General features: G+C 33.5%; 1 protein-coding gene across 4 annotated transcripts; it reads right to left on the bottom strand.

Annotated features, from left to right (window-relative positions):
• Positions 1 to 811: 811 nt before the first annotated feature.
• On the bottom strand, positions 812 to 7102 carry si:dkeyp-28d2.4. 4 transcript variants are annotated; one of them, XM_068217172.2, is made up of 8 exons: positions 6574 to 7102; positions 5832 to 5912; positions 5317 to 5697; positions 4578 to 4895; positions 4210 to 4479; positions 1958 to 2042; positions 1806 to 1848; positions 812 to 1158 (listed from the first exon to the last, which is right to left on the bottom strand). In XM_068217172.2, the coding sequence occupies exons 2-8, from the start codon at positions 5893 to 5895 to the stop codon at positions 940 to 942; spliced, it is 1380 nt and encodes a 459-aa protein (XP_068073273.1). In that variant the 5' UTR covers positions 5896 to 5912; positions 6574 to 7102; the 3' UTR covers positions 812 to 939. The 4 variants fall into 4 exon arrangements, with proteins under 4 accessions (XP_068073273.1, XP_001920051.2, XP_073796796.1 ...); XM_001920016.8 differs by having other exon boundaries at positions 5832 to 5940; positions 6574 to 6799; XM_073940695.1 differs by lacking the exon at positions 1958 to 2042 and having other exon boundaries at positions 5832 to 5940; positions 6574 to 6745.
• Positions 7103 to 9215: the final 2113 nt, after the last annotated feature.

The following is a 9215-nucleotide window of genomic DNA, read 5'->3' as shown; positions in this document are numbered from 1 at the left end:
GAGGAAACCCATGTAAACATGGGGAAAACACGCAAACTCCACACAGAAATGCAAACTGACCCAGCTGGGGCTCAAACCAGGGACCCTCTTGCTGTGAGGCAATCATGCTCTCCCCACTGTGCCACTGTGACACGTTTGTCAGAATAATATTAATAAAAGTACTTTTAAAGGAATTCCTGATGTTGTATGGTTGCCATGGTAATTAATCAAACTTTATTACACTTTTCTGGAGGTTTTGAACAACTATTCATGCTTTTAAATTCATGAGCTTGACACATAGATCAGTTTTTGACCATTAGACTAAAAAAAACTGAAACGGATGTATGGCTCTCTACTGCCACAATTCAGTTTCTTATTACTTTCTCTCTCTAACTATATAAATTATAACTATATTGACAACCATAACACACATATGTGTACCCTAAATTTGAATAAAGTGAAAAATACAAATTTTAAAAATGTAAAATGTGTTGTGTTTAAATAATCTACCATTATTGATCGGTGTAGTTGTTTCTTTTTCTATAATATTTGTTGATGTTGTTGTTGTTGTTAGGTAGAGTAAGTGGGCTACAATATGTTTAAACATTTATTTCCAGTTTTTGCTAAATAATAATAATAATAAAGTGTGTAATGCTAAAGCCATAGTTTAACCATCAGTTTAACCATCAAACTATTTAGATTTGTCTATTTAGATTTTTTAAGTGATCCCCTTAATCTGAGCAGTTCAAGACTTCTGAGTTCTTAGCTATACAAGTTTACCATCTGAACAAACACACAACACAAAAGAGCACTCAATTTAACAACTGGACTCATCACTGGACTCATCACTGCACAATACCACTCATCACAGTGGTTGACATTCACAAGAAATTGACAATTGTTTATGGCTGAAAAGATTCATCAAACCCTGCACAAAATAACAAAGAGCAAAATGTGTGTTCATTTGTTGATTTTTGTCTTTTTCTCTGTCACCTGAAGCTCGGCATACTCTGTTGGTGGTTCATTACTTAAAAATTCTCTTGTTGCGTGACTCGTCTGGAGTTTGGAAAAGTCAATTTCTCCATAATGAAGATCAGCAGTTTCTTTCTCATTTTTCTCACTGATCACAAAGCCATTGTTAGCATAAATAGCCACAGCATCGCTGTTTTTATCCATAGCCTGAAGAAAAGGGAACATTTGTAAAATAATACTTTAAAACAAATTTTCTTCTGTAATTGTCAAAACTTGAGAAGATGAGTCTGAGGAGAATTACTCTTTACAAAATGAACTGCTAAAAATTCTTAAGCCAAACTGTCAGACTATTTTAGACTGTCTACCTAATATCTGTTGATACTGCTCTTTAATCAGACATTTAAAGTATGACCCATAATAACAACTAAAAAGTACAAATCTGTAGTATCTTAAAGGTACAAAAGTATTCTCTTAAAAGTACAAAACTGTACCTTAGATAAAAACATGCCCTTGTAATGTATATATACGTTTACTTTTTGAAAATGTACCACCCCAGAGACATGTTTTTATTTTTGTATCTTTATTTCTAAGAGTGTATGGCTATTGGTAAGTTTGGTATTTTTTCTGCCCCTCCTCAACTGTGATTGGACAACTGGGTAAAAAGTGCCAATAAATAGTACTGTGTATTACCCAAAGCTGAGCAAATATTGGTGACCAGAAAATAATGAAGCAGATGCTCATTTTTTATTTAAATAAAGCTAGCTGCTGACAGAAATATTTGGTGAACTCACTGCCTTAATGCATTTTTAATTAATTTAAAATAGTGTCTTTTAGTAGAATAAAGAAAAACTCACCTGATTACTTCCTGTATCATGGGCTTGACCTGATGTCTTTATTCTGTTGTAAAACAAAAAAAACAAAAAAAGAATAAGACCCATACTGTAAAAACACAACTCTATTATTAATACTGTTTACATTTAACGCATGCAGTAAAAACTTTCTTTACCTCAAATAGTAAAAACATACTGCAGACAACAGAATTAAAGTGAAAATCCCTTTTGTACAGCCATAAATGACAAGACGAGAGGATTCTAAAACACAATGGGGTTACTTAGTAGTGTGTTTGAAACAATATAAACAAATCCATAATACATCTGCAGGCCCCTAGCCAGCCTGGTAAAAGGGGTAGTTCTTTTTTTTTTTTTTAAAGTGGACCTTTTTGCAGTTATACGCCTCATTTTTTATTTAATTATGAGACTTAAATACTGCATTTTAGTGATATTTTAAGCACTGTTTTTAGTTGGATTAGCTGGTCGTATGGTCATAATAACCACACTTTTTGATGTGTTAAAATATTTACTAAAGATTTAAAATAAATAAATATGAAAATGCTTATTTTTAAAATACAAATATTATATCATACATTAGGGGAAAAATAGTAATCTATTAAAGTTTTAAATTAAAAACTGTATTGTCATTTTTAAGGCAAATAACAAGCTGGGGTGCGTTTCTCAAACAATGACGTAACTCACTGCTGAACTATCATAGTACAATGCATCGTTTGGGAAAAGAATGATGTAGTGACGAGCGTTTCCCAAAACCCCTAGTTTCTCTGCCGCAGATCCATCTCTTGAACCACGTTAGTTATAACGTAAAACACCCATAATGATGCTCTAAACAGGGTGGAGTAACAAGTTCTTTAGAGAAGAACCCCATCATTTATTTGTGCAAATTATATTGTTTTACACAAACACACATTTACAATAAAATTCTATATTAGTTTTGGTAAAAACATGCACTCGTTTTCCATATTAATTGAAATATATGTAAATGGCACATACAGTATAGGGCCTGTGTTTGCTTTACTAACATTATTGAGAAGTTGAATATTACATATTCTATTCTAAAGCATAAAATCACTGACAAAAGCTAACACTATTCTAATATCATATATAAATTAAATAAAAAATAATAAGGTTGTTGTTTATTTATTTTTTATATTTTGAAAAGTCTACTTTGACAATTTGACACATGCAAACCACAGCAGAAGGTTCTAACCAACAAGCTTGTGTTATATACAGTACAGATACTTAATAATTAACCCAAAGAATTAAAGTATGCTACTTTTTTGTTTTCACAAGCTTTGGAGACATAACAAAAATTCTGCTTATAAATAATAGGTCACGTATGGCTTTTGCCATGAGGCTATGTTCAAAATGATATCAATGTTTTCAAAGTGCACTGCGAAGGAAGTACAATTGTAAACATAAAGATCGCTAAAATTAAACAGTAAAAATACTTTGAAAGCAAATTACAACTAAGAGAGAAGGCTTTAATGCTTTTTTATTTTTAATAATTCCAACTTTGAATGTTAGAATGTTCTAAATGAATAGGGCATAGGGTGGATAAGTGGAAATAGAACATAGCCAGGAACTATATTTCTAACTACAGCTCCAGAGGTGTAGTTTCAAGTGCTCAAGTTTGCGACACAGTTTACGAATGTTCGTTGGAGCGATGGATTTGGGAAATGGCAAATCAACTATGTTTGTAACAATGGAACATGCAACCTTAGTTGGCTAACGATGGTTTTGGGAAACGCACCCCTGGCCAGCACATTCAACTGTCCTCAGTCAAAATTTGGCCATTTGAAAAATTAATGAAAACATAATAATAATAATAATAATAGTAATAATAATAGTAATAATAATAATAATAATATTAATAAAATTGTAGAGCTCCAGGATTTTTCTAGCCTCTCTTGTAAAAAAAAAAGTACATTAGAAAATTCATGGATAACAACAATAGCCAAAATAGTATTTAAATTCATTTTAATATGGTCCGATTTTGGTGCTTCACCTTTGGTCATTTTTTGTTTTAAGAATACGGTCCAAAACTTAGAATAAAAGAAACCTGTAAAATGTTTTCTCTGTTTAAAAACAATATAGTGGCAAAAGACTTAACTTATGTTACGTCAGATTGTAAAATGAAAATATTTGTTAGCATTGGCCAAAACTGATTAGCTGAAGTCTCACAAAAGCGGGAGCCAACAGAGGATTCCACTTGGTCTTTAAGCCTTTTTCCATGGGTTATTTTCGCTATTTATGATGGCATAGCAGTTTAAAATTGGACAAATGAGCTCATGTGTGGGACAAATTCTGGACCTTTGTCAGTGAGGGGTCGGTCTTCCCAATCACTTAAACCCCCCTGGCTATGGGCCTGATCTGAATATTAAAATACAAAAGCCGGAACTTTGTTTACCTTCAGATGTAAGCTGTATGTTTTTTGGTCTGGATGACTGGTTTCCATGTTTATTTTGTGCAGTGCACAAGTAGAATCCTGTATCATTCTGAGAAACAGTGAAAGTAATCTTCTTTTCTCGAGCAATTGCCGTGTCTTTTCCCAGTTTGTACCAGGTGTAGGTCATATTATTTGATGGACTGCCTTTGCTTTTGCAGGTCAAAGTCACATTAGTGCCAACAGAAACTGAAGCAGATGGACTGATGGTGATATGAGTTTCTTTTGGAGGAACTTTGACAGAAACACGAGAGCAAAGTTAATGTTAATATATCGATCTATTTATTTCATCACATCAAAGATTATAAGAAACAAACAAAAAAATCTCTTACACAGGACTAGTAGCGTCACGTTGGTTTCCACAGTTGAGTCATTAGCAGTTTCTCTTGTATATGTAACAGTGCAGTAGATGTTCTTTTTGTGATCTCTGTATGAAGCTTTGAAGGTCATGAGTGAAAACACTGACTGGGTTTTATCAGGTTTCTCCAGTAACTGTGTTGTAATGCTGGCAGATTCAGGGATGTTAGACCAGGACACATTAGGAGGTTGTTTTGGGCAGGGGGCTTCAGCAGAGCAATTTAGATTTACTGTACTTTCCTCCATCACATACGGTAGATTATTGGGTTTAAGTTCAGGTTGTTGTGGAAAATCTACAGAATAAATTATTGTAATGAAAAAAAAAATCATAGATAGGCCTACTTATTACATAATAATCACATTTGCATTAATGGTAACATTTAATTTTGTTGGTATGTTTGAGTACTAGAGTGTCTACATAATATCTGTTAATACTGCTGCTAAACAGGCATTTAACTGACGATAAGAAACTTTACAAGTACATGTCAACTTACACTAACCCTAACCTAACTGTCTACTTATAATCTATATCTTATTTGATACAGTGCCCCTATTATATTTATACTGTGTCTATATGTACATTATTATTATATTTAAAAGTATCTGTATTGTACTATCAATTAAGCATATCTCATGTCAGCATGCACATATTTAAAGACACTTAATATAAATCTGAACATTTGGTGTACAGTAGACAGTGGAGATGACATTTACCTCTGACACTGATCCTCACAGGTTGATTGTTAAATGTTGCTTTAAACACCTCTGGCTTTGTTTCCAGTCTGAAGTAGTAATTATCTGAGTGGTTCATCATGATGTTGTAGAAGACAGTGGTGCAGTTCCTCTCACTGAGATTTCCAGTTATCTGTATGTCACTGAATCCTCTAATGATGTTGTTACTGCTATTAAAAGCTATAAAACTGTCTGTGTTTCCATACTGCGGTATCTTTTTTAGCCAGAGGCCATAAAAAGACTTAACTGTCTTTTTAAGTTTGTCTTCAAAATCGGAGGTGTTGAATGTACAGGGAATCTGCACACAAGAGCCTGTCAGAGCTGTTACTGTGTGCGGCATCACAGCAGAATACTGAACATCAGCTGAAACATAAAAACACATTAGACACAACAGAGACATGAAGGAATTAGCACTTGGTTTTAAACCGACATCAATACATATTATAATTATTTACATATTTGTTAATAATAAGAAGTAATAGTAAAAAATAACCTACCTAGTTGAGTATGTAGCAATAAAGAACTGATGAAAATGAAGGATCCAATCTGGTTTCCTGCCATTTGTTGAGTGGACAGCACTGGACATTACAGTTGTCACAAATTAGTCTAAAACACCATAACAGTTTACTTACTCTCCATACAACAGAAATACATGTGTAATGAAGATTCAACCTCAGCTCATTGTTTTTTTTATACATTTTAAATTGTTGCTACAGAATGAGCCACTGTTCAATCCAGTCTACTTTGATTATGCTTACTTATTTAATTCATCGACATTAAACTTTTACACTATATAATCTATACACTAATAATCTAACTGATGTCACGTGAAAGACATTTTTGTATTAAATTCTACTCTATCTGTATCTTACTGTTGTTAATTATTATAGTAAAACATATGCATTTAATTATACATATTTACTATAATAACATATGTAGTCATACTAGTTACAGATAAATTTTTATTTACATATTTGTATTTGTATGCATGTCTCCATTTTACACCAAATTATTACTGTTATGCTCAAAACTGCAGCTCTAATTAAAGTATTTTGTAAGATCTATTACTGGAATCAGTAACTTGAATCAGTAAAATTCACAGAAATTTACTGTCATTTGAAAAGCCGTACAAGTAACTCAGGCTCTTAACTTTAAAGCATCTCCCAAAAGAGCTCTCATCAATAAATAAAATAAATAAAAATGATTTATCATCTGTGAAAGAATAGAGTGAAATCTTACCTCAGAAAAGGGATTTAACTTGAAAGAAGTGACTAAAACTGTCTTTCTACAACAGTCTTTTAGCAAGTTTGATGACACAACATCCATATCCTCAATGAAATGTCATCATACAGGAAGAGACTTGTAGGAACAAGAGACATCATGAGGTTGAAAATAAGCTGTTTTTGTGTTCTACTTAAAGTTGTTGCTGGGCTGTTTGCCTTATTAATACCCACTCAGAAATTATGAGTAATAAACATCAGATGACATTCGAAAGACAAAAAGTGTGTGCAAAGTGAAAAGTAAAGAAGACATGAGTGTTGATGTTTCTGAAGAATTAATGTTAATATATAAGTACGTGAATATAATAGAATGAGAATTTTTAAGCAAGTTAAAAGAATGCTCAAGACAGAGTTATCTAGAGCCAAAATGGCTGAGTAAGTTTAAAGCACTGACTTCAAACTCAGTTTATGTGAATCAAGATTAATATACACTTGAAAATGGAATTCAATGTTTATGATTAAGTAAGGGAAATAGATTTGTGATGAATGTGCTTAATACTGTTGTTGAGAAAGCCTTTATTCAGTGGAATGTGTGTGTGTGTGTATTGAAATTTGGTCAGCTCAGTGTGTTATTTGAAACTCTATACAGACAAAACATTAGGCAAAAATATACGTCACCTTGCAGGGACCTACTTGTCAAAAAGCACTAACATTTTTTTCTATTTCTTCTTCTTTTTTTTATTGTCATTGCATGTTGGAAATGTATTGTAGTTGTGAAACACTTTTAAAACCAAATAGTTTAATATTTCTTTAAAATTTTAACATATGGTCAAAACTTTAAGCAAGAATTATATTGTTTGTTCAGTGCTAATTGTACAAGACACAGAAATATTACTTCAAGTAAACAAACAGCCTGTGCTTGCAAGAAAATACGGCAGTTTAATTTTGTTTTAAGCTTAGCTATTTACTTCTTATCTGCAGGAAGGTGAGCTCAGTTTCAGTTACAACCCTGAAAAACAACCACCCGTTGTGCAGTTCATCACTCAACTCAACAAAAAAAAGCATGAGGTCAACAAATCCAACTCTTTAATAGAAATTTTTTCAGCCAAATATATTTTTGTTGCCTAAAAAGGCAGACTACTGGAACAAGGTAACGCGAGAACCCATGACTAATTAACGTGAGACCCTACAGGACCTGATGCGAGATTCAAAATCGCGAAAATTCAAAATGCTAGACAGCAAACAACTCCGTAGACTTTTTTCCCTTTTATTTCCACTGTTCTCCGTGAGTTTCACCCATGCAAAATTGGACTACATCAGTGCAACTGGACTATACTTTTCTAATTTTTTCATCCTGGATCAACTTGAAGAATACATCAATGCACATTACAACACATACCGCTGCAACATGGATAAACCAGAGCACAATAAAAAAGATAATCCCGCTCCAAACTCCAAAAGATCTCGATCTGATTCTCTCTCAAACATGATTTCAACACCTTCCTCACCATCCTGTTGTACCAAGGTAAGCAAAATATCACGTTCAATTGAAAATTAACTCTCCGGACTCGATTCAAGAATCGCACTAATAGAAGTTATTCACAAGGAATTCCAAGAACTCTGTCACAGTCTAAAATTCTGCCAAGAATAGATAGAAACACTCCGTTCCCCAACAAAACAACAACCGACCTCGTCCAATCATTGCAAAATTTGAACACTACAAACACAAAGAACTGGTTCAAACACAAGGCAGACAACTTAAAGGTACAATATACAGTCTCAACGAACAATACCCAAAGGTCATTCTTGACCTTCGGAAACAACTCTTTCCAATCAGAAAACAGAAAATGAACGAAGGAAAACGAGCAATCATTACAGTAGACAAATTATACATGGAACAAAACACCTTTGATAATTGGTAATTAGGGTTGGGTGCTTATTTTAACAATGTCTGAGTGTAATTTGTTTTTACAAATAAATAAAAACATATTTTTACGATTTAGGTCATTAAAGACAATATTTAATAACTCTGATCCAGTAAAGCTGCATTATATTGAGTGGTGTCTGATACTTAATTTCTGAGCATAACAATATGGCAGGTAATGCCACAAAAGCTTTAAGATTTTGCATTCAAGTGAGATTCAAGTATTTTCATTAAAACAGCAACATGAACAATACTTTACAATAGATTAGAAACATCTCGGTTACTAATGTAACCCTCGTTCCCCGAAGAGGGAACAGAGACGTGTATCTGGAAGACACTTTGAGAGGATGCTAGCTGACCAATCACTCAGAGTAAGGAAACGGGCTAATGAATGCCAATAATTTGTCAGAGCTTGGCTCTGCAGGTGCCATTGATTAATCATTAGTAAAGTATAACTGGCGCATGCAGAGCAAGCAGTTACATTTTTAGCCTGCTGAAGAGCCGAACACTCAGCTATCAGCTTGAAACCCAGCTATGCGCATGCGTATGGAAATGCCTCAACAGCTAAGCTTGTCACGCCCCTGATGAGTTGTTTGGCAAGCTTAGCATGAACGTACAAACATCACCAAGGGCACAACATTCCACTGTCTTATAGGCCCTTTAATTACCATTACATGGGAATAAATTAGAAAGAATTTAGATAGGGGGTAATAAATGTGCTTTTACCTAGCTAATTG

Source organism: Danio rerio, chromosome 24, assembly GCF_049306965.1.
Source record: "Danio rerio strain Tuebingen ecotype United States chromosome 24, GRCz12tu, whole genome shotgun sequence".
Taxonomy (NCBI): domain Eukaryota; kingdom Metazoa; phylum Chordata; class Actinopteri; order Cypriniformes; family Danionidae; genus Danio; species Danio rerio.
This window is presented reverse-complemented; position numbering and strand designations above follow the sequence as displayed.

Excerpts from the sequence above, each read along its gene's own strand:
- si:dkeyp-28d2.4 (XM_068217172.2), bottom strand. The coding sequence starts at position 5,895 with ATGGCAGGAAACCAGATTGGATCCTTCATTTTCATCAGTTCTTTATTG. Across the intron at positions 2,043-4,209 it reads CATACAGCTTACATCTGAAG|AATCCTCTCGTCTTGTCATT; the intron begins GTAAACAAAGTT and ends ATTGTGTTTTAG. Across the intron at positions 1,849-1,957 it reads GTATGTTTTTACTATTTGAG|AATAAAGACATCAGGTCAAG; the intron begins GTAAAGAAAGTT and ends GTTTTACAACAG.